The sequence below is a fragment of the Salvelinus namaycush genome, chromosome 31 (assembly GCF_016432855.1).
Source record: "Salvelinus namaycush isolate Seneca chromosome 31, SaNama_1.0, whole genome shotgun sequence".
NCBI classification, from domain to species: Eukaryota; Metazoa; Chordata; class Actinopteri; order Salmoniformes; family Salmonidae; genus Salvelinus; species Salvelinus namaycush.
Window position 1 is genome coordinate 47500576 of NC_052337.1, and position 26307 is coordinate 47526882.

At 41.8% G+C, this 26307-nt stretch overlaps 1 protein-coding gene and 1 pseudogene across 1 annotated transcript in view; one reads left to right on the top strand and one right to left on the bottom strand.

The window, feature by feature from the left end:
- LOC120026180 overlaps positions 1-837 on the top strand; it is a 41343-nt pseudogene extending 40506 nt beyond the window's left edge.
- A 7506-nt stretch (positions 838-8343) lies between these two features.
- The window catches only part of setd9 (SET domain containing 9), an 80328-nt gene continuing 62364 nt past the window's right edge, over positions 8344-26307 (bottom strand). Inside the window, exons 4-7 of the mRNA XM_038971149.1 lie at positions 19538-19661; positions 18432-18547; positions 18115-18220; positions 8344-8810 (exon numbers count right to left, since the gene is read on the bottom strand). Of these exons, the coding sequence (XP_038827077.1) occupies positions 8723-8810; positions 18115-18220; positions 18432-18547; positions 19538-19661 (434 nt within the window). The 3' untranslated portion in view covers positions 8344-8722. The remainder of the gene's footprint in view (positions 8811-18114; positions 18221-18431; positions 18548-19537; positions 19662-26307) is intronic.

A 26307-nucleotide genomic window follows, 5' to 3' on the forward strand; every position in this document is an offset into this window, starting at 1 on the left:
ATCTGCACTTCTACTCTAGGATGCTTGATACATATGGCTCCTAATCTTCAAGCTCATCCGCTATGAGAAGGGTCCTGACCGTGTTACTTGAACAAGGAAAACCTAGGTCCCTATAGCATGTTTTCCTAGTAGGTCACATGGACGCCAAAGACTCCTGGCTGTAGCTACGATGCAGTATTTCTGATGAATGACATTGTCTGTTTGGACAGTCAAGGTTAATTCCAAGTCTCTAAATTTGCTTCTCCTCCCCCTCACTCCAGCGTTGACCAGCAGTGTGGCGTCTGTATGTAACCCGTCTGACGCGGGCTGCCTGGAGTCCTACAGCTTCCCCCCGTTAGAGGGCCTCCACCGGGGCTCCCTGAGCCATGACGAGTCCCTGGGATTCATCCCCAACGGCGCAGGAGACCCGGACTGCATCAACCTGCTGGACGCTGGCTTCTACCACTCCGACCTGGGCCAGTTGGCCTCCTGCACGGACGACTACGACAGACCCCCCTCCAAGCGCCTCAAAATGAGCTTGCCCGAGGCCACCGTAGAAAATCTGGGCCTGGATTATGAGGCACGCCCGCATCCTATCACGAGCACCAAGATGGCAGTGTCGGTGACAGACTTTGGCAGCCTAGTGACCGACGAGGCCAACGGCTACATCGGAACGCGACCATGCACACACACGACACCAGTACCAACCGCACACAGCCCTACAGTCGGAGTGAATGGTTGCTAGGTAACCGTGTGTGAACGGCTGCGCCACGTCACACCACTTCTCCCTCCCTACTTTATGGTGGAGCCCACCATCATCTGTGTACATATTTGTTCATTGGAGATTATATTTATTTTGTGTGTAAATGTGTATATATATATATATATGTGTATGTATATATATATGTATATATATATATATATATATGTGTATATATATATGTATATATATATATATATATATATATATACATATATGTATGTATATATATATATATGTGTATATATATATATACATATATGTATGTATATGTATATATATATGTGTATATATATATATGTATATATATATGTATATGTATGTATGTATGTATGTATGTATGTATATATATATATTACCGTTCAAAAGTTTGAGGCCCTTGTTTTTGAAAGAAAAGCACTATTTGTCTTATTAAAATGACATCAAATTGATCAGAAATACAGTGTAGACATTGTTAATGTTGTTGTAAATTACTTTTGTAACTGGAAACAGCTGATGTTTTTATGGAATATCTAGGTAGGCGTACAGAGGCCCATTATCAGCAACCATCACTCCTGTGTTCCAATGGCACGTTGTGTTAGCTAATCCAAGTTTATCATTTTAAAAGGCTAATTGATCAGTAGAGAACCCTTTTGCAATTATGTTAGCACAGCTGAAAACTGCTCTGGTTAAAAAAAAAAAAAAGAAGTCATTTACAACATTAACAATGTCTGCACTGTATTTCTGATCAATTTAATTATTTTAATGTGATTTTTCTTTCATAAACAAGGACATTCTTAAGTGACCCTGAACTTTTGAGCGGTAGTGTGTGTGTGAGTGTGTGTGTGTGTGTGTATGTATGAGTGTACAAAACATTAAGAATGCTTTCTAATATTGAGTTGCACCCCCTTTTGCCCTCAGAACAGCCTCAATTCTTCAGGGCATGGACTCTACAAGGTGTCGAAAGCATTCCACAGGGATCATGGCCCATGTTGACTCCAATGCTTTCCACAGTTGTGTCAAGTTGGCTGGATGTCCTTTGGGTGGTGGGCCGTTCTTGATACACACTGGAAACTGTTGAGCTTGAAAAACGTAGCAGTGTTGCAGTTCTTGACACACTCAAACCCGTGCACATGGCAGCTACTACCATACCCCGTTCAAAGGCACTTCAATCTTTTGTCTTGCCCATTCACTGTCTGAATGGCACACACACACAATCCATGTCTCAATTGTCTCGAGGCTCTCCTCCCTTTTAATCTACACTGATTTTGAAGTGGATTTAACAGGTGACATCAATAAGGGATCATAGCGTTCACTTGTATTTACCTGTTCGGTCTGTCATGGAAAGAGCATGTTTCGTACACTCAGTTTATATGATATACATATGTTTTTTTACTATGACGTCAGTGATGTCTTCTTGTACAGAAAAAAATAAAATATTGAATATAGCCATTTATTTTTCCGTCCGGAATTTTGGGAAATGCCCATCTGTGTCCGAATACTGTGGGAACGGAACTACTGATGGGAGATTTGTGCTTTTGGAGGTCTGTTCCACATCAGTGGATCCCATGAGCGTTATCCTTCAAGTGTTGGCAAAACTCACCTCTACATCTATGACTAGTTCTCTTCCTCGCTGGCTGTATGAGCAGCATTCTCTCACCATTGCTACTTTCCCAGTGTTTACAGGTACCAACAACCTGGCCCTAAATGTAGCATTTTGTAAGAGGGTCCCCAGGTTTTGTATATTTTGTACAAATGTACTACTTGTCATCCATGTGCAAAACACTTTTTTGTAAATGTTTGCCTCTGTATGTGTAACCTTTTTATTTAACTTGGCAAGTCAGTTAAGAACACATTGTTATTTACAATGACTGCCTACCCTGGCCAAACCCAGATGACGCTGGGCCAATGTGTGCGCCGCCAAATATACTGTAAATAAAGAGAAATGTATATTCTGTTTTATTTGCTTGTTTTTAAAATATCTTTTCTCTCCTTCCCAGAATTTCATTAGATGGAAATATCAATTAAGTTTTGGTTTTATTTACATTTGATAAATGTTTTCCCAATTTCAGTTGGCTAGCTTGGGTGACCTGGGTATTTATAAACATTGGACTGCAACATGGTCCTCAACATGAGCTTCTTTGTTCATCTGAAAATGCTTTGTAAGCAGACGTGGGCACATTCAGCTGTTTAGTTTTAAATGCGCTATAGAACAGTTATGTTTGACATTGTTATTTTTCAGTTAAAACAATGCATGTATCTTATATCCAGCAAGCTATACTTTTCATAAGTAGTGAAAAGACTTGTTTGGGAGTTGAATCCCCCCCCACTCTTAAACATCAATTATGCAAATCCTGGGGGTTTACATTGCTGCTGTGAATGTCACTATTACTCCTCTGCCCCATCTGTACCTGTGTGTCAAGATGTGCTGTTGGCCAGTGTTCAGTCAACTTAATTTATCTATGCATCATTTGAACTCACTTGGAATGGACGTGATAGAATGTCTTGGTGGTTTTGAGTACTTGAAGTGCATTAAGGGTATCTGAAAATGATGAGCAACTCAGTGTGAGTGTTTGAGGTTATTAGCAAAGGTTTTACTTGTTTTCAATTGAAATTATAGATGCTGGTTGTGAAGCTATGGTTGGCTGAAGTGCAAACATCTCTTGGGCTCCCAAAGTTTCCTGATTTACCACACGCGCAATTTATTAACCAGCCCATAATGCGTAAAACCAGATTTAGTTTCATCTTTTTATATCTGTTATTTTACCAGGTAAGTTGACTGAGAACATGTTCTCATTTACAGCAACAACCTGGGGAATAGTTACAGGGGAGAGGGGGATGAATGAGCCAATTGTAAACTGGGGATTATTAGGTGACCATGATGGTTTGAGGGCCAGATTGGGAATTTAGCCAGGACACCGGGGTTAACACCCCCTACTCTTGCGATAAGTGCCATGGATCTTTAATGAACACAGAGAGTCAGGACACCCGTTTAACGTCCCATCCGAAAGACGGCACCCTACACAGGGCAGAGCTCCACGGTGGAGGTGTCATAATACCCATAAAACCTAGAGGTCAAACAGGGAAATTGTTTCCCACCATTTCATTTTTCCCATAGGGGATTTTAGAAACAATTAAAATAAGGTCTGTGTTTCATGTAGGCTAACCCTGGTGTCATTTTGATAACCATGTAAATCACTCTCAGACAAGGCGACTTATCAATATATTCGGCTCCATTTACTGATTTGAATGCTAAATAGCATCAAAGTAGACATGCAAAACCACATCCACGCAAGCTCCTGCACGTCATCTCTAGCGGACACCTTTGCTAACAGGTATTGTGTCAATTTAAAACTTGCACAAGACGATTCACATGATTGTCAAATTTGAAAGAAATGCTGCCAATTAATGAATTACTACATTTAGCCAACCTTGGATAGTTAATCCAGAGATTCTTACCTTTGCCTCGATTCTGCAGTCTCGTCACGATCATCATGGCATTTGTAGTTCTTTAACAGCTAATTAGCATTTCATTTTGGGGAGAGAAAAAAAGGCGAATATACTGATGTCACCTTGTCCTAGAGAATCACACGGTTATCAAAATGTCACGCCAGGATAAGCCTACACGAAACACAGCTCTTATTTTAAGTGTTTCTAAAATCCCGTATGGGGAAAAATGAATGGTGGAAAACAATTTGAACCATTTCCCTGTTTGACCTCTAGGTTTTATGGGTATTATGACTCCTAATGTGGTACTCTATTGGAAGTCAAATGTACTGTGTTGCTTCCCTCTTTACAAGGCAATAATTTCAAAATGTGTTAAGATATATGTAAACCTTCCTCTCCGTGGAATTGTAACCCTCAGTGTACTGTCGTGGAAATTCTAATCAATACACTCAGTCCCACAGACGAGTACTCATCAAAGCTATTCGATGCATAAACCGTATTAAACCACTGTCATTTTTCTAATATTTATGTATTAATTGAAGAGCATCTGATAGACCTGCACTGTACAGTGCCCAGACTGGACTTGGGCTCATTTCACTGTCTCATAAATATAACTAGCAGTGTATGCGATCAGTCCTTAGGGAGCTAGCTATGGAACTATGGCAGTAGTGGTGTACGAAGTATTAAAATGTACTAGACAGCCTTTAGTCTTTGCTTGTCTATTTAACGTGTTGAGGGAAGCGTATGTCATTGAAGTAAGTGCTTAGTATCACAACCTGCAGGAAAAACAGTTTGTTCGAGCTGAATGTTTGGCCTGTCTAGGATTACGACTTGTTGCTGTGTTGGTTGACATCCTGTTGTGTGAATACAGGCATGTTTAATGATTTGAGGGAGGATGAGGGTGGACTTTGCAGGAAAGTAACTTTTGAGTGTTTGTTTTTGTACCTCCCCCTGGAGTCGTCTTTCCATTCATTTGTAACTGATTGTTTTTCCCTGATGTACTTACTTGAAGGATGTATACACTGAGTATACCAAACATTAGGAATACGGTCCTAATATTCAGTTGCACCCCCCCACTCCTTGCCCTCAGAACGCAAAAGCGTTCCACAGGGATGCTGGCCGATGTTGACTCCAATGCTTCCCACAGTTGTCAAGTTGGATGGATGTCCTTTGGGTGGTGTACCATTCTTGTTACACACAGGAAACTGTGTGGAAAAACCCAGCAGTGTTGCAGTTCTTTCCACAAACCGGTGCGCCTGGCACCTACACCGTTAAAAGGCACTTAAACATTTTGTCTTGCCCATTAGTGGCACACACACAGTCGTGGCTAAAAGTTGAGAATGACATATTCGTATACACTGCTGCCTCAGTGTCTTTAGATATTTTTGTCAGATGTTACTATGGAATACTGAAGTATAATTACAAGCATTTCATAAGTGTCAAAGGCTTTTATTGACAATTACATTAAGTTGATAAAAAGAGTCAATATTTGCAGTGTTGACCCTTCTTTTTTTAAGACCTCTGCAATCCGCCCTGGCATGCTGTCAATTAACTTCTGGGCCACATCCTGACTGATGGCAGCCCATTCTTGCATAATCAATGCTTGGAGTTTGTCAAAATTTGTGGGTTTTTGTTTGTCCGCCCGCCTCTTGAGGATTGACCACAAGTTCTCAATGGGATTAAGGTCTGGGGAGTTTCCTGGCCACTTATCACTTTTGCCTTATGGCAAGGTGCTCCATCATGCTGGAAAAGGCATTGTTCGTCACCGAACTGTTCCTGGATGGTTGGGAGAAGTTGCTCTCGGGGGATGTGTTGGTACCATACTTTATTCATGGATGTGTTCTTAGGCAAAATTGTGAGTGAGCCCACTCCCTTGGCTGAGAAGCAACCCCACACATGAATGGATGCTTTACTGTTGGCATGACACAGCACTGATGGTAGCGCTCACCTTGTCTTCTCCGGACAAGCTTTTTTCCAGATGCCCCAAACAATCGGAAAGGGGATTCATCAGAGAAAATGACTTTACCCCAATACTCAGCAGTCCAATCCCTGTACCTTTTGCAGAATATCAGTCTGTCCCTGATGTTTTTCCTGGAGAGAAGTGGCTTATTTGCTGCCCTTCTTGACACCAGGCCATCCTCCAAAAGTCTTGTGTCCAGATGCACTCAGACCTGCCTGCTGCCATTCCTGAGCAAGCTCTGTACTGGTGGTGCACCGATCCCACAGCTGAATCAACATTAGGAGACGGTCCTAGCGCTTGCTGGACTTTCTTGGGCGCCCTGAAGCCTTCACAACAATTGAACCGCTCTCCTTGAAGTTCTTGATGATCCGATAAATGGTTGATTTAGGTGCAATCTTACTGGCAGCAATATCCTTGCCTGTGAAGCCCTTTTTGTGCAAAGCAATGATGACGGCACGTGTTTCCTTGCAGGTAACCATGGATGACCGAGGAAGAACAATGATTCCAAGCACCACCCTCCTTTTGAAGCATCCAGTCTGTTATTTGAACTCAATCAGCATGACAGAATGATCTCCAGCCTTGTCCTCGTCAACACTCACACCTGTGTTAACGAGAGAATCACTTGACATGTCAGCTGGTCCTTTTGTGGCAGGGCTGAAATGCAGTGGAAATGTTTTTTGGGGATTCAGTTCATTTGCACGGCAAAGAGGGACTTTGCAATTCATCTGATCACTCTTCATAACATTCTGGAGTATATGCAAATTGCCACCATACAAACTGAGGCAGCAGACTTTGAAAATGATGTGTCATTCTCAAAACTTTTGGCCACGACTGTACATACACAATCCATGTCTCAATTGTCTTGGCTTAAAATGTATTCTTTAACCTGTCTCCTCCCCTTCATCTACACTGATTGAAGTGTATTTAACAAGAGACATCAATAAAATAAAATGTTATTTGTCACATGCGCTGAATACACCTTACAGTGAAATGCTTGCAAAGGATCATAGCTTTCACCTGGTCAGTCTGTCATGGAAAGAGCAGGTGTCCTTAATGTTTTCTATACTCAGTGCATCTATACCATTGATTTTGACATACAAAAACATGCTCAATTGGGTAACAGGTTGTGCAGTTATTTTCTCCCTACTCTGAGGAGCAAACACTTTTTTTTTTAAAGAGCTTTAGAAAAACAAAATGTAGGGTTGTATTTAAAGTAAAAGGTTGAAAAGAGTATTTAGTGGTAACCATTTTTCTTCAATGTGTATATTTGACCTCTCCCTCTGTACAGAAAAATGTGAGTCCTTTGCAATACACTACATGACCAAAAGTATGTGGACACCTGCTTGTCGAACATCTCATTGCAAAGTCATGGGTATTAATATGGAGTTGGTCCCTTTGCTGCTATAACAGCCTCCACTCTTCTGGGAAGGCTTTCCACTAGATGTTAGAACATTGCTGCGGGGACTTGCTACCAAACTTTACAGTTGGCACTATGCATTGTGTAAGGTAGCGTTCTCGGCCAAACCCAGATTCATCCGTCGGACTGCCAGATCGTGAAGCGAATCACGCCAGAGAATGCGTTTCCACTGCTCCTGAGTCCAATGGCGGCAAGCTTTACACCACTCCAGCCGACACTTGGCATTGCGCATGGTGATCTTAGGCTTGTCAGCGGCTGCTCGGCCATGAAAACCAATTTCATGAAGCTCCCAACTAACAGTTATTGTGCTGACGTTGCTTCCAGAACTCGGTAGGGAGTGTTGCAACCGAGGACAGACGATTTTTTTATGCGCTTCAGCAGTGCAGTTCCGTGAGCTTGCGTGACCTACTACTTCGCTGCTGAGCAGTTATTGCTCCTAGACGTTTCCACTTCATAATAACAGCACTTACAGTTGACCGGGGCAGATCTAGCAGGGCAGAAATTTTACGCACTGCCTTGTTGGAAAGGTAGCATCCTATGACAGTGCCACGTTGAAAGTCACTAAGCTCTTCAGTAAGGCCATTCTACTGCCAATGTTTGTCTATAGAGAGTGCATTGGCTGTGTGCTCGATTTTATACACCTTTCAGCAACGGGTGTGGCTGAAATAGCTGAATCCACTAATTTGTCCACATACTTTTGTAAATATAGTGTATTTGACTTTCCACAGTGAAGTTGTGAAGGTTGACCGTTCAAATCGGGGTTAAGACTATAGTGTAAAGTAGACAAGACAGGATTTAATCTCATCATTCAAAAGTAAAAGTTTATTGTTCATAAAACTGTACATACTCTTTCGTTGAATATTTTATATTTTGTTCCAGACAAAACGTGTGTATAGATGCAGAAATAAAGGAAAATGTTCTTATGAATATGGTCTTCTCAGTTTCATGTTCTCCATTTTTCCTTCAGTCTCTTTCATTGTCCTTCCCTCATAGGCTACACAGAATCATCTGGCCCACAGTTCTTCAGAGAGGCTTTCACTTGACTAGTTGAATAAGTACTTTTCATAATAATCTTACGTGTTCAAAAATCTTAAGACCTGGGTTGTGTGCACTAAGGCACACTGTAGCCAAGTGTTTCTTCTTGAATAAGTTCGGGTAGTACCGGTTTTAAAAATGTGACCTAATGCACGATGGTGAAGTAGTTCGAAAAGAGTTCCTCCCCTGGGTGGATGTCTCTTAACGCTACAAGGACCACACATCGCAAAGGCCTGGAGGAGAAGAGAGAAGCTGTTGTCACTAGTTAAGACTTACTTTGGCCAACGCAAACTGAGCCAGTGCTAGTCCTAGTCCAGATGTGGCTATGTAAAGTCACAGCCGAGTCAAACGTCGATCGGGCGCGAGATAAACCGTGCGAACAAGAACAAGATTAAACATTGCGTGAGCAAATACGAGTCGAGAAAGAAGAAAAGTGGTCGAGCGAGAAGAGGACAAGTCCCAATTGCCAGCGTGGTGAATGCAAATTAAATTACAGAGCTTGCAAGTGTGACTGAGTGAGCAGAACTGAATTGCTGCATGAATGCTGTGTGTGCTGATTCAGTTCTAAACAACCATCAGAGTCCATCCTCACCTCCTGAATCACTGCAACGGATTGTCCGGTCTGCTGAGATGGTCATTGGCTAACACCTGCACTCCAAGGTCCTGCACGACTCCAGGGCAAAGAAGCATGCAGGGTGGAAATTCTGCATCTATATATTTTGTCTGTTTATTGTGACAGTACCATTTCACAGAGTCAAATTCCTGTACATGCAAACGTACTGGGCAAATAAAGCAGATTCTGACATGTTTAGCTGGTTTATCATATGTCAGTTTCTATTATTTTGGACTGTTTAAGTACTGTATGAACTGCAGCAGGTTCTCCCCTTTGTCTTCATATAATTCAAAATCCCCATTTGCGCTGTGTCCTTGGGCTTAATACGCTAAATATTGGATCCTGCCTTCAATTAGTGAACTCATTTTATGGTGTTTGCTAGAGCTGACTGTCTGCTTTTCGTTTTACAGACGAATGTCGCTGGCTAAGAAGTAATTAGCTAACGTAGATTCCACTCAACTCAAGGTATAGTATACCTATTTGAATTTATTTCCCAATTCATTTGGGAGGTTACTGCTCAAGCAGGCTACCTAGCTAAACCTTAGTCTGAGCTAAACAGATGGCTCTGCAGCGCATCGGTTTGAAGGCTCAACCAATCACACAATGGGTTGCAGGCCAAATAATAGCCAATCACAACACTGGATTGGCCAAGGGCAGGAATTTGTTAGTTTGGCCACTTACTGGAATGACGGACAATCTAAGGTTTCTAGACACTCACCCGCCTTTAAGCCCGCCCCCCATCAGCCTGAAATCGATAGTTACTGGGTATGTAATTCCAGTTCTATATCATAGAGCTAGATGGCTGTACTCCTTGTCAGTGCCAACAATTCCCTTGTGAAAAAAGGTAAGGCCCAGCTGTGGCTGCCACCAAGTACTAGAATGTAGTCCAATAGACTAACAACTACTGTGACCTAACTCAACTCGCCGCACCTAGTCAAAGTGTCGGCTCTCCACAGCCGACTGGCCGGTACTCCGCAGGAATCCCTCCCCGGAGGAGTCTCTGCCTTCCCTGGAGAATAGATTTAGGAGGATGCTCCTGGTGACTTAGTGGACGTTCCTGTCCTCAATCCTACCTCCCAGCCATGGAGATATGTCGCTCACCATGGAAGTCGAAAACAGAAAACTCTGGCAAAGGGGGCCTTCTTGGCTTTGCCACCCTGGATCCAGGAGGTTCCGGCGCCTTATTCACCGGGGGCTTCCAAATCGAGATTGGATCCGGAGGTACCTGCGCCTTAGTCTTCTGTTTCTCTCTCCAGTAGCTTCTACCTCGGGTTCAGATCCTCAGAGCTTTCCCCCCTCATGGGACAGTGAGACTAAGAGTCTGGTCCATTCATCATCCACAATGGATACTACAGCTGGCTCAGGTCCATCGGACCACCTTTTGGTCCTTGAGGAATTTTGCGAAATCACTCGAGGCGAAAGAACGGCAGGACCTCATCAGCCGTTGCACCAGCTGTCGTCATCGGCAGCTCTATGGTAAGAAACATCTTGGTTCCTGGGGCAAAAACCCTGTGCTACCCTGGAGCACGAGTACAGGACGTTACAAGACAGCTTCCAACTGTTCTACGACAGCTGCTGGGTGCTGACAGCGTCATCTTAGCTCCTGAACTCTGTCCACGAATTTCAAGGCTACATTGAGACAATGATTTATCAACGACCCAGACCCAACTCAGATAATCCCTACCATTGTGTAGCCGACTTGTCGTAATGCTGCAGCAGATTTACATTATCCCAGGGGTGTTGGCAGTCACAATGTAAGTCATCTCATTTATGTCCCTCTAACTCCCCTGAATGCCTCTGTCGAGCCTACAACTATTGTATACAGCAATCATGTGCCTATGAACCAGAGTTATACTGTTAGCACTGAGGCGGTGTGCCCTAGAAGGAATTCCACTGTGTTTTTCTCACCCTGTACTATCAGCTTTACAGCTTTAAATTTGCTTTACAAATCCATTGGATGTCATGATCACAATATAGTAGCCATATCTAGGAAAACCAAAGTACCAAAGGCTGGGCCTAATATAGTGTATATGAGGTCATACAATTAGTTTTGTGATGATGTAAGGAATATTTGCTGGTCTGTAGTGTGTAATGAGGAGCAACCAGACACATTTATGAAATTGCCTATTCCAGTCACTAATAGGCATAAACCCATTAAGTAAATTACTGTAAAAACGTAAATCCCCGCGGATTGATGAGGAATTGAAAAATAGTATGGTTGAGAGGGATGAGGTAAAATGAATGGCAAATAAGTCTGGCTGCACAACCAATTGGCAAACGTACTGCAAATTGAGAAATCATGTGACTAAACTGAACAAAGAGAAGAAACTATACTATGAAACAAAGAAATTGTATAAAGAACACGTTTTGGAGCACCTTAAATTAAATTTTGGGCAAAAAGGCAAACTCAGCTCCATCATTCATTGAATCAGATGGCTCATTCATCACAAACCCAGTGATATTGCCTACTTCTTTAATGATTTTTTCCCCCCCATCGGCAAGATTAGCAAACTTAGGCATGACATGCCAGCAACAAACGCTGACACTACACATCCAAGTATAACTGACCAAATTATGAAAGACAAGCATTGTAATTTAGAATTCTGAAAAGTGAGTGTGGATAACTGAGGATAATAGCGGACGATATTGCCACTCCTATTTGCTATATCTTCAATCTAAGCCTACAAAAAAAAGTGGGTGTTCTCAGGCCTGGAGGGAAGCAAAAGTCAATCTGCTACCCAAGAATGGTAAATCCCTCTTTACTGGTTCAAATAGCCAACCAATCAGCCTGTTACCAATCCTTAGTAAACTTTTGGAAAAAATTATGTTTGACCAGATACAATGCTATTTTACAGTAAACAAATTGGCAAGACTTTCAGTACGCTTATAGGGAAAGACAATCAACATGCACGGCCCTTACACAAATGACTGATGATTGGCTGAGAGAAATTTGTCATAAAAAGATTGTGGGAGCTCTTTTTGTTAGACTTTAGTGCGGCCTTTGACATTATCGATCATAGTCTGCTGCTGTAAAAATGGATGTGTTATGGCTTTTCACCCACTGCTATGTTGTGGATAAAAAGTTACATGTCAAATAAAACAAAATTGTATTTGTCACATGCGCCAAAAACAACCGGTGTATGCCTTACAGTGCAATGCTTACAAGCCCTTAACCAAGAAAGCAGTTGTGAAAAATACCTAAAAAAAAAGTACAAAATAAAAGTAACAAATAATTGAAGAGCAGCAGGGGTGCCGGTACAGATTCAACGTGTGGGGGCACCAGTTAGTCGAGGTAATATGTACATGTAGGTAGAGTTATTAAAGTGACTATGCATACATAACAGAGAGTAGCAGCTGCGTAAAAGGGGGGGGGGGGGGGGGGGGGTGCAAATAGTCTGGGATAGCCATTTGATTAGATGTTCAGGAGTCTTATGGCTTGGGGGTAGAAGCTGTTTAGAAGCCTCTTGGACCTAGACTTGGCGCTCCGGTACCGCTTGCCGTGCGGTAGCAGAGAAAACAGTCTATGACTAGAATGGCTGGAGTCTTTGACAATTTTTAGGGCCTTCCTCTGACACTGCCTGGTATAGAGGTCCTGGATGGCAGGAAGTTCGGCCCCGGTGATGTACTGGGCCGTACGCAGTACCCTCAGTAGTGCTTTGCGGTCGGAGGCAGAGCAGTTGCCATACCAGGCAATATGTCTAACAGACCACAGAGGGTGTTCTTTAATGGAAGCCTCTCCAACATAATCCAGGTATAATCAGGAATTCCCCAGGGCAACTGTCTAGGCCCCTTACTTTTTAAAATCTTTACTAATGACACGCCACTGGCTTTGAGTAAAGCTACTACAGCGAGTGAAATTACTGCAACACTTAGAGTGGCAGTCAGTTTTAGAATGGGTGGCAAGAAATAAGTTGGTCCTAAATATTTCAGAAACTAAAAGCATTGTATTTGGGACAAAACATTCACTAAACCCTAAACCTCAACTAAATCTTGTAATAAATCATGTGGAAATTGAGAAAGTGGAGATGACTAAACTGCTTGGAGTAACCCTGGATTGTAAACTGTCATGGTCAAAACATGTTGATGCAACAGTAGCTAAGATGGGGAGAAGTCTGTCCATAATAAAGTGCTGCTTTGCCTTAACAACCCTATGAACTGCTGTCCAGTCGTGTGGTCAGGTGCCACAAATTTGCTCAGAACAGGGCAGGACAGCTGGCCCTTAAATGCACATTGAGAGCTAACATGAATACAATGCATGTTAATCTCTCAGGGCTCAAAGTAGAGGAGATATTGACTTCATCACTACTTGTTTTTCTAAGAAGTATTGACATGCTGAATGCACCAAGCTGTCTATATAAACTATGAGCACACAGCTCGGACACCCATGCATACCCCACAAGACATTCCACAAGTCCAGAACAGACTATGGACGGTGCACAGTGCTACATAGAGCCATGACTACATGGAACTCTATTCCATATCAGGTAACTGATGCAAGCAGTAGAATCATATTATTATTAAAAAATATATAATAATAATACACACCTATGGAACAGCGGAGACAGGCACAGATACTCACACGCATACACATGCACTCTACACACGGATTTTGTATTGTAGATATTTGGTAGAGTAGTGGCCTGAGGGCACACACTTAATGTGTTATGAAATGTAATATTTCTAATTGTATAACTGCCTTAATGTTGCTGGACCCCAGGAAGAGTAGCTGCTGCTTTAGCAGCAGCTAATGGGGATCCTTAATAAATAAAAATATAAAAAGACTGGTGGGCAAGAGAATCATGTTTTGAACTAAACATGTAGACTAGGGGTATTCAGCTTTTACACTACGAAGTCCTGAGCCTGCTGGTTTTCTGTTCTACCGGATAATTAATTGCATCTACCTGGTGTCCCAGGTATAAATCAGTTCCTGGTTAGTGGGGAAAAATTGAATTAAAAAAAAAAAGCAGTGGAACTGGCTTCGAGGTCCAGAGTTGAGAATGAGGGATGTAAGACAGCCAATCAATCACATGTATTTATAAAGCCCTTTTTACATCAGCAGAGGTCACAAAGTGCATATACAGAAACCCAGCCAAAAATCCCAAAGATCAAGTAATGTATGTCCAGTGGGGGGGGGCTGCCCAAAACAACCCACCACCTCGCCCCCTTCAGCTTAAGTCCTCTAGGCAGCTAAAGTGTACGAAAGTAGACTGTACGAAACAGCCCGATGACTTATCTAACAGGTAGAAATGTATAAAAGGGGAAGGTGTCAACCACGATGCTGCAGTGCAGATATCCTCGACCCCTGCACCCCTAAACATTTTGGGCAGAAGTCATCGCACCTCGACGTGTAGAGTGAGCCCTAATGTCCTAAGGCACTGGGTGCCCCTTAGTCTCATAGGCCAAGGCAATGACATCACAGAGCCAATGAGACAACCGCTGTTTTGAGAGTGGTCGACCAAGCGCTCCAGCACCATAGCACACAAACACCTAACCATTGCTGTGCCCTTCACATAAGGTGGGGACAGGACACAGATGGAGATGTTCCTCTCTCTCCAGCATGAAGAGGAGGAAAAAAGGCCTATAGCTCTAGGGTCCGCGATATGTAACAGCTCTTAATAATCTCAGGCATGACCACCGGATTAGGAAACAACACCACCCTGCTCAGATCACCATTGATGGCGAGACATTCAGGTCGCGTTGACAGAGCGCATAGATCGCTGACACGCTTGGGAAAGTAATGATGCCGTCTTCGAGGACAACATTCTCAGAGAGATCTGGGCCAAAGGCTCAAACGGTGGTTCACACAACGCGTCTAGCACTAAGGTGCGCTCTTTTCCCAATTCACTGCAAGACCCAGACGGGTGAGATGAGTCACCCGTCGGGTCGTGTGTGCGATCGCCAGCTCTGCTGACGGGGTGAGAACCAGCAGATCGTCCAATTATGCCAGAACACTGTCGACGCAGCGGCTTTATTGCCGCCTCCACACATTTGGAAAAGGTGCGAGGAGCTTGGGCGAACCCAAAAGGCACTCATGTACTCGTACGCCACTCCTTGGAAAGCAAAGCACAGAAACTTCCTGTGACGCGGAAGCCCCGGAACATGGAAAAAGTCACCCTGATGGATACACTCCAGAAGGTGCCTCGTTGTGAGCATGCGGAAAGGTCGTTTGGGTACGGACTTCTTTCAAACCCGCATATCCAGAATCTGCCTCATCTTTGGCATGAGAAAATAGGTAAGAGTAAAGCCCGCTGTTTCTCTGCTCTGGGGGAACTACTGTTAGCGCTTCCTTCACCAGAAGCTCTGCAATTTCCTTGTTCAGAGCTGTAACCTTCTCGGGTGATGCCATCACCATTTACACGACCCCTGTAAAGGGTGGAGGGGCAGCGAAATTGAATGGCATAACCCCCCTGGATCAACGGCGGCAGGATCATCTTGAGACTTATCTTGCCAAGACTAATCTTCAGTCTCGCTGAAGAACTATAGGAAGACTGTAGGGGCGCGCTCCTATATACAGGGAGAGCTGTACTCCAATTGGCTGGAGCACATGCATAATTATTGTCAGGCTATTGGCTGCCTAGGCAGTGGGGTAAACCACTAGGAGCAAAGCCCACTATAGGGCAGGGCGTGACAATATAGAACCAAACCCAAGGTGCCAAGACTTAAAAGCGAGCAACTTGAGAAATTGAGAGCGAAAACCTGACCGTGACTATTGCTGGTGGACAATTGAATGATTTAAAATGTATTTGTTACACATTTGAATCACATTTCTTTGATTACAGTTCTATATTTATTGTTTAAGATTTTTTTTATCTGTGGCTATGATGTTCTGCTCGCTCAGTCACACTTGCAAGCTCTCAAGTTTAATTTGTGCTCTCGGCTGGCCTGTGGACTCGCGGGACCCGTCCTCTGCTCGCTCGACCACATTTCTTCTGTTTGCACACGCAATGAGGTTTCATCTCGCACCACTTCAACTTTTGAACCGGATTTGACTCCATAGCGATGCTTTCCATTGCCTGTCCAGCGTAGCCACGCATTATTACATATAAGAACATTTAAAACGTCCCAAATCACATTTGAATTTACTCTGCCGATTGTCCGTGGTGTTGATTGTTAATGGTTTGAAATTTGAGACAAAATATCCAAGTATTATTTATTGGACTTTGAGATCTGCCGTTGGGATTATAACTTTTTAACCGCTTAGGATGTTGAGTCCTCTATTTAAGGGAATTGAAGCGGTTCTGACCGACATGTGTGTACAATGCGCTCATTTGTGTACAATGAATGTCGCAGGGTTCAGTGCCTTATAATGCCAGAAAGCACCCCACCTGTATGCTCTCCCCCCCTCTCTCAGGCTGGGCTCTGAGCGACAGAGCCCAGCCTGAGAGACGGCATATTAAAAGGGGAAAGTCTAGCGATTTCAGTAATCGTACTTTCATCTCGCTGTGATATTCTCAGCCGGATTTAGAACTCAACATGAAAAAAATACTAAATCATTTTGTAGAATTGAAACACGACCACTTTCTCTTGGTCAATGAGGGACGTAATCACTGCAGACATACAAATGGTGTCTTTGCGTCACTCAGAGGGGCTTGGCAGAAAATGCTCTCATCAGTTATATGAACATTTGTACTGTCACTAAATATGATCATATTTATTTTACAGTTATAAAGGTGAAATCTTAAAGTTGTTTATAACTTGTTTGTTACTATATTTAAAAAAACATTTCAGTCATTGCAAGCCCTATTCCCCCACTTTTGTTGAATAGGGAAAAATTGGTTTTATATTTTCTGAATATTTGTTGTATAGACTTGAGTACACCTTGGGAATTTCCAACTACTTTTCCCAGAAAGGTGAGTTAAACTTGTATAGATATATGCAGCATTACTAGTTATTGTTCATGGCCATCTCATGAAAAATAATTACATTTGGGTATTTCTATTTTGGAGGAAATCTACATTTTGCCATAACATTCTTTAAAAAGTTATTTTTAAGGAGTGGGGCAGTCCCACTCCTTGCATAATTGTTTTGATTCATTAAAGAGATAGTAAAGTGTTGGAAAAACAGGGGAGATCGGGGAGTCAAACGGCAGTGGGTCAGATTCGAACCCATGCTTACTCTGGCATACATGTGGGTCAGCGGCTGGAACACACAGGCCACAACATCGAGATTTCTATAACCTGGCACATAAGCACAGCCATGTAAACACGAGCAAGACTTTGGTTAGCATGCATGTTCTTCAGTCTTGTACACATGTCTTAGGGGGATGAGCAAAAAAAAATCTTGATTGCCACAGAGACCTGCGTTTTGAAGTTGGTTTAATAATAATTTCCTGTGGATATTTTGTCTCAAATTTGAACCCGAATAATAACCAACCCCACGGACAATCGGCAGAGTAAGTTCAAACAATTGTATTAAACCTTCTTGACAGACAAGGGACATTTAGGTTGTCTTCTATGTAATAAGGCGTGGCTATGCTGGACAGGCAATGGAAAGCGTCACCACATGCCACATCGAGACTAAGCCAGTTCAAGACAGGCTGGCTCAGAAGACTACTCACTAGTCAACAACAGCAAAAGCTGCTGTTTGGAAATGGAGCCAAAACAGAAAGTCATTAACATTTGTATTAATACATTTATAGCTGTGAATACAAACAGAAACACTAGGTTTAGTATCCCTGGTATAAAACAGTTAAATAAACACCCCAGTAGCCTAGAACAGAGCCGTATCCATATTAATAGCTCTGGCCTACACTTGCTGTTAATTGCTTTAAATTACTTATGAGTGAATCAATCCACACAGCTGCTGAATTAATAAATGAACTTTTGAGATTGCAATGGGCGCAGTCAACAGTAACACAATCAACAACAAAAAATACTGTAGGAAGTAGGGACCAACATTATTTCAAGCATCCTTTAAATTCTTGCCTTTGCGTATCATGTCTGTAGTTCACATTGGGAAGGTACTGGCGAAGTTCTAGAGGAAATGCTTCAGGCACATCATACTCCTGATAGCACACATTTGCAGCCCTCTCTGAAAGACAAGAGTATAATTCCACACACAAAAAAGAGGAAAAGGAATATTTAGATATGCTGTGGTCACAGCATTCGCAACATTGCAGACAGACAGTAATTATGTAAAATAAATAGTCTTCATGATATAGAAGCATATCTGTATAGAAATATTTAAATCTAATTATAGCTAGCCCCATTTCTCCTATGGGTGAGCAGAGATGTGATGGTACCATTTGAGCAGTTGTTCACATATTGACCCACTGCTAGCGGGTTTTCTGTATTGGCTGTCAACCAAGTGATGTCACTCAACCCGAAAGGACCAAGGCGGTCTCTTCCACTGCACGACCTGGAAAACATCAATAATTTTAAATATGAATGCTGTCCATCTACATGTGAAAAATTGTCGTAGGACAGTCATCAAGCCCTAGGACATTTTTCAGTAACACTTTACTTGACACCAAGCATCATAACACGGTCATAACCATGTCATACCAGTTGACATCACAAGGTCATAACCCTTTCATGACATATTTAGACCTGTTGTGACATATATTGCGTTATTTTATGGCTGGTTATGACACCTACATAAGAGTGTCAAAACCCACCACACAAGGCAAAACATTCCATTACACCATATGCTACATGTCAACAGTATGTTTGTTATAGATTTTATTTTATTGACCATATTAAATTATCATTGTAATTGCGGACACATTTACATTTACATTTACGTCATTTAGCAGACGCTCTTATCCAGAGCGACTTACAAATTGGTGCATTCACCTTACATTGATGTCAGACATGCACCTACCCCAATGCTCAGTTGCTGATGACTGGGATGAATGCAGGAGCAGATTTCAGGAGCAGGACGAGATACCCTTATATCAGTCAAAAAGAGGGTATGTATGATTATGATGGTCACAATGCTTCTTGACAGTGTCATAAAGTGTATTTTCTTGGACCAAGTAAAGTGACACAGGATGGTCATAACACTTCTTGACAGTGTCATAAAGTTAAAATAACAAAAAAAAATGTATATGTTGAAAAAAACATGACTAGAGAATGAATTACAACAACAAAGGATTAAAGAAACAAACTTTCAAATGAAAGGAATTTTCTTGGCAGTGAAAAAAAACATTTGAAACAAAACGTGGGTTTTGACATTTATGGAGGTGTCATAACCAGCCATAAAATAACGCAATATATGTTCATGACAGTGTTATGATCATATGACAGGTTATGTCACCTGTTATGATATTATGCAATGGTTATAACCGTGTCATGACACTGAGTGTCAAGTAAAGTGTTACCCATTTTTCTATGCCACATTTCTCACCTGTACACTATTTTAGAGATGCCTTTGTCATTGCCGTCAATCAAAACATGATCTATGCATCTGAATACAAAAGGGTTCCGAATGGACTGGAAGAGAATGGGCTCATATGCCTGATAGATGGTACCTGCATGGATAACACAGAAATTAGTCACTCATTCACACAACGGTAAATCACAACACTTGTCCAAGTGATATGCATTTCCTTAATTACTTTCAAAATAGCTATGCTATGTATTAAAAGGGGTACTTTTTAATCTATGTTCTTGCTTATACTAAAGAGATACATGAGTATAAATACATATCCCTCTTCTTAGGTTGGTGTTATGATAAATGATGGTTTGTCGGGACTGATGGTTTGTACGGTTGTGGTTATCAGTACAGCTCCATCTAGTTGTCGTGTTGGGGATAACTGTTGTGGACAACTAGCATTTTAGCTAAGCCTAACCCAGGTTTTTTTCACTCCAGATACAAACAACGACTACATCTCATCTGCCCAGACCCATATGCTCACAGCCCCATCCCTAGTGCCTGCATTATTGCTTGCCACTTGGTCTTAAATTGTGCCAATTTGTTTTTCCTCGGTCGCCCATGCTATTTCAATAAATCATTAGATTTTTCCATTGTGTTAATGATGGCGGATTGATTGATTTCCAAGTTTTTAGTTATGTGTTTTTTCCAGCATGAGTGATAAGAGAATTGTCCAGCTCATTGGGACATATGCCACGTCTTGAAATATGACACAGATTAAAAGTAAGTTTACATTGTAATACTTCTGACAGGCAACTTTCTAGCTCCGCCCACAACTTCTAGACTTTTTAGGATTCCCAGAAAGCATGGTTTATTGAGTCATTATTCATTTGACACTTAAGACATAACTCTGCAGTTGTGCTGTAGAATTTGTGAATTTTGTTTCTTGTATAATAAATTCTATACATTAGTTTATACCAGATTAAGCGGACATTTTAGTTAACTGTAATGTCGTTATTTATGCTCCAACTTTCCCTCCATCTCGTACCAACATCAGTCTTGGTTCAAAACGATTGTCAGTTGGATATACTCTCTGCAAGGTTTTGTATATCTTATGAACGTCCTTTTCTGGCTCAAATAAGATTCCCTCAAGGTTGCGCTGATGTCCAAAAGATTTCAAATTTAATTGTGTAATGTAACTTAAGTTGCATATATTTGAAACCATCTACATTGGTCAGACAAAATTGCTTTTTAATTCCGTAATGGAAATCAATGTATTTCCTGTTACCAAGTAATTTATGGTTTCTATGCATTTAGTTTTCCATGTGGACCAATAATGAAATAAAATAATAATAAAAAATCTGAATTCTGAAAAGCTATGCAAGGATTGTTCCATAAGGCTGTGTTTTTAGGGAATGATATTGGTTCTTGTAAAAGTACCATTTTCCTCCACATTGTTATAAACTATGAAGTCATTAATGTTCTTAGCTTAATACTACTTTGAAAATAGACACGTAAAACGATTCTGGGGATGAGCATGCACATCTTAAATATGTACCCATTGTTCCTCTTTAGTTCATTTAACTATGTCACAAGTAAAAGCCTTGAGATCATCATCATCCCCCTAATGTACGCCTTAAAGGCATCCCACATTATATTGGGGGTTGTTTTTTCTGACCTCTGTCTACATTTGTAATTATAAAATGTAATTTGTTCATTTATGTATTTAATTCATTTTGGGTCCGGACGATGCACTCTGTTCATTCTCCTAACGGTTGCTAAATGTATATAAAAAGGTTCAACAGTTGACAGTGCATGTCAGAGCAAAAACCAAGCCATGAGGTCGAAGGAATTCTCCATAGAGCTTCAAGACAGGATTGTGTCGAGGCACAGATCTGGGGAAGGGTACCAAAAAATGTCTGCTACATTGAAGGTTCCCAAGAACACAGTGGCCTCCATCATTCATAAATGGAAGATGTTTGGAACCACCAAGACTCTTCCTAGAGCTGGCCGCCCGGCCAAACTGAGCAATCGGGGGAGAAGGGCCTTGGTCAGGGAGGTGACCAAGAACCCGATGGTCTCTCTAACTCTAGAGCTCTGTCACTCTGTGGAGATGGGAGAACCTTCCAGAAGGACAACCATCTCTGCAGCACTCCACCAATCAGGCCTTTATGGTAGAGTGGCCAGACAAAAGCCACTCCTCAGACAGCGCGCTTGGTCTGATTAAACCAAGATTGAACTCTTTGGCCTGAATGCCATGCGTCACATTAAACCAAATTTTATTAGTCACATGAGCCGAATACAACAGGTGTAGTAGACCATACAGTGAAATGCTTACTTACGAGCCGCTAACCAACAGTGCAGTTTCAAAAAATATGGTTAAGAATAAGAGATAAAAGTAACAAGTAATTAAAGAGCAGCAGTAAAAAATAACAATATATACAGGGGGGTGCCGGTACAGTGTCAATGTGCGGGGGCACCGGTTAGTTGAGGTAGTATGTACATGTAGGCAGAGTTAATTAAAGTGACAATGCATAGATGACAACAGAGAGTGGCAGTGGTGTGGAGAGGGGGGGGGGGGGCAATGCGGTTAGTCTGGGTAGCCATTTGACTAGATGTTCAGGAGTCTTATGGCTTGGGGGTAGAAGCTGTTTAGAAGCCTCTTGGACCTAGACTTGGAGCTCCGGTACCACTTGCCATGTGGTAGTAGAGAGAACAGTCTATGACTAGGGTGGCTGGAGTCTGAAATGTTTAGGGCCTTCCTCTGACACCGCCTGGTATAGAGGTTCTGGATGGCAGGAAGCTTGGCCCCAGTGATGTACTGGGCTGTTCGCACTACCCTCTGTAGTGCCTTACGGTCGGAGGCTGAGCAGTTGCCATACCAGGCAGTGATGCAACCAGTCAGGATGCTCTTGATGGTGCCGCTGTAGAACCGTTTGAGGATCTGAGGACCCATTTTAAGTCATATCTGGAGGAAACCTGGCACCATCCCTACGGTGAAGCATGGTGGTGGCAGCATCATGCTGTAGGGAAGTTTTTCAGCGGCAGGGACTGGGAGACTAGTCAGGATTGAGGCAAATATGAACGGAGCAAAGTACAGACCGATCCTTGATGAAAACCTGCTCCAGAGCGCTCAGGACCTCAGACTGGGGCGAAGGTTCACCTTACAAAAGGACAACGACCCTAAGCACACAGCCAAGACAACACAGGAGTGGCTTCGGGACAGATCTTTGAATGTCCTTGAGTTGCCCAGCCAGAGCCTGGACTTGAACCTGATCAGACATCTCTGGAGAGACCTGAAAATAGCTGTGCAAACAATAGCTGTGCACTTCCCATCCAGCCTGACAGAGCTTGAGAGGATCTGCAGAGAAGAATGGAAGAAACTCCCCAAATATAGGTGTGCCAAGCTTATAGCATAATACCCAAGAAGACTCAAAAATGTAATTTAAAAAAATCTATTTTAGAATAAGGCTGTAACGTAACAAAATGTGTAAAAAGTCAAGGGGTCTGAATACTTTCCGAAGGCATATATGGACTGAGCAGACTTAACAAAAAACATCATGCAAATTCATAGAGGTGCTATGCCTTTTTAGGGCTTTTTTCCTCTCCTAACGTACCAAAAAAAAAAAAAAAAAAAAAAAAGGTAGATACATACATTTGAAGAAATACTGCCACTTAAGTACTGTGGTTAGTTTGTATTACCTAATAAATGTCATTAAAGTATAGTTGCTGGTGGGGGGGGTCTACTTAAGGTGGGTCCTCCGAGAGAAGTATCTGATCCCAGTCACTCTATCACAATCCCCCGGATATAGCCCCTCTCTATTCTCACAAATAACCACCACCAACCACTGCCGGGATTCGGAGTTGAGACTTGATTCCTTTCTCCTCCAGTGACTGTCTGATCGCAAGGGTATTTAGCGTTCTTCTGCTTCACGCCGATCCGATGGCATCGCACCAGATGCTCCGGTGATAAATCCACGCCTAGCTCCTCCGATATCAGCTTGATCACATAGCTGGAAAGGTCCCCTTTTTCCTCATCTTCCAGTAGGGACGATATTCTCATTATTTTGTCTCCGTTTTCTAGCTAATTCAGTTAAACTTTTAAAGTTTGCACCTTTGTTTCCAGAAGGCCAATTTTGTTGTCTTGTTCATCCACGCGCCAGCCCTGTATATACATATCTGACACGATAGACTCTACTTTCCTTTTGAGGAAATCTACTTTTTTAACAGATTGTAACAGTTTGTTGTGGTAATGTTTAGCTATGTTTTCCTGGATATCCTTCAGCTGTTCGTTGCTCTCATTTGCATCTCCAAGTTGTTCTTTGTCTTTTCCTTTAAGGGAAGCCATTGCTTGTTGGGTTCGAGTTTGTCGCTTTACTTAGATTTATGCACAACTGCAAACCACTGATAACTCACTTTCTCCTGGTTGCTTGGGGATATATTGATCTATCGACTTGTAATGCTTAATTTAAACTGTTGTCTGGCTTCTACATATAATCCCAGTTGCTACATACATTTTCCTAACCTGTTACATTAATTCTCATAACCTGCTACGTAAATGTCACTTCTGTCCGTAGCTGGGTTGGCTTAGCTAAAATGCTACAATTGTCAAAAAAACATCAGTCCTCACAAACCATCAGTATCACTCCACTGGAATTCAATACGATCACAGGCTGTCGACAACGCAGCTTTTAAAAGGCAATATTCCCGTATTCGTAGAGATCACATTCATGATAACAGTGGATTTCCACTGGGGACGATGAAACAACGGAAGCCATGCATTTTCAATGAAAGACAAACAAGGTGGTGGAGGACCGTCAGGTGAGGCAAGCATCGGCGAGGGAGCATGAACAGGGCGGGATCTAAGTTGGGGAAAGCTGAACTTGATCCAAATGGTATTCCAATACATTTTTGAAAGTTGAAGCTCATTTATTGCATTTCTATGCAATTGAAAAACAAAAATAAAGCAAAAATGACACCAGCCATTATCACCTTGGCTTCTGTAGCTTCATTCACCTCAGTTGATCTACGAACTAGGTCGACCGATTAATCGGAATGGCCGATTAATTAGGGCCGATTTAAAGTTTTCATAACAATCGGTAATCGGCATTTTTGGACACCGATCATGGCCGATTACATTGCACTCCACGAGGAGACTGCATGGCAGGCTGACTACCTGTTACGTGAGTGCAGCAAGGAGCCAAGGTAAGTTGCTAGCTAGCATTAAACATATCTGATAAAAAACAATCAATCTTAACATAATCACTAGTTAACTACACATGGTTGATGATATTACTAGCTTATCTAGCGTGTCCTGCGTTGCATATAATCGATGCGGTGCCTGTTAATTTATCATCAAATCACAAACTACTTCACCAAACGGGTGATGATCTAACAAGGACATTCTCGAAAAAAAGGACTGACATTGCACCGATTTGTACATAACCATCAATGCCCTTCTTAAAATAAATACAAAAGTATATTTTTAAACCTGCATATTTAGTTAATATTGCCTGCCAACATGAATTTATTTTAACTAGGGAAATTGTGTCACTTCTCTTGCGTTCTGTGCAAGCAGAGTCAGGGTGTATGCAGCAGTTTGGGCTGCCTGGCTCGTTGCAAACTGTGTGAAGACCATTTCTTCCTAACAAAGACCGTTATTAATTTGCCAGAATTGTACATAATTATGACATAACATTAAAGGTTGTGCAATGTAACAGCAATATTTAGACTTAGGGATGCCACCTGTTAGATAAAATATGGAACAGTTCCGTATTTCACAAAGAATAAACGTTTTGTTTTCGAAATGATAGTTTCCGGATTTGACCATATTAATGACCTAAGGCTCGTATTTGTGTATTATTATATTATAATTAAGTCTATGATTTGATAGAGCAGTCTGACTGAGCGGTGGTAGGCAGCAGCAGACTCATAAGCATTCATTCAAACAGCACTTTCCTGCATTTGCCAGCAGCTCTTCGCTGTGCTTCAAGCATTGCGCTGTTTATGACTTCAAGCTTATCAACTCCCGAGATTAGGCTGGCAATACTATAGTGCCTATAAGAACATCCAATAGTCACAGGTATAGGAAATAGAAATTATATAGAGAAATAGTCATAATAACTGCAACCTAAAATTTCTTACCTGGGAATATTGATGACTCATGTTAAAAGGAACCACCGGCCTTCATATGTTCTCATGTTCTGAGCAAGGAACTTAAACATTAGCTTTTTTACATGGCAAATATTGCACTTTTACTTTCTTCTCCAACACTTTGTTTTTGCATTATTTAAACCAAATCGAACATGTTTCATTATTTATTTGAGACTAAATTGATTTTATTGATGTATTATATTAAGTTAAAATAAGTGTTCATTCAGTATTGTTGTAAATGTCATTATTACAAATATATACGCAATTTTTTTATTTAAAAAAATTATTACCGGTTAATCGGTATCGGCTTTTTTTGGTCCTCCAATAATAGGTATCGGCGTTAAAAATCATAATCGGTCGACCTCTACTACGAACACATAGCCTGCTAGCTATAGAGGAGAGTGGGGTATGTTGAGCCAAAGGGGTAAGTTAACCCAACCTTGTTTCTAGGAAACCATAAACAAAATATATCATTTGACCAAATATTGAGGAAGAGGTCATCATTTCATGGAGTCTGTGGAGGAAGAAACCACACGGAAAAAATAAGTGGTAAGGAAGTTCATATCCCAGCGATAAAAAGTACAAAGTGTTTGTTAGGCATTAAGCCCGTGTTAAAAGATGCTTAAAATGAATAAAATACAAAAAAAGCG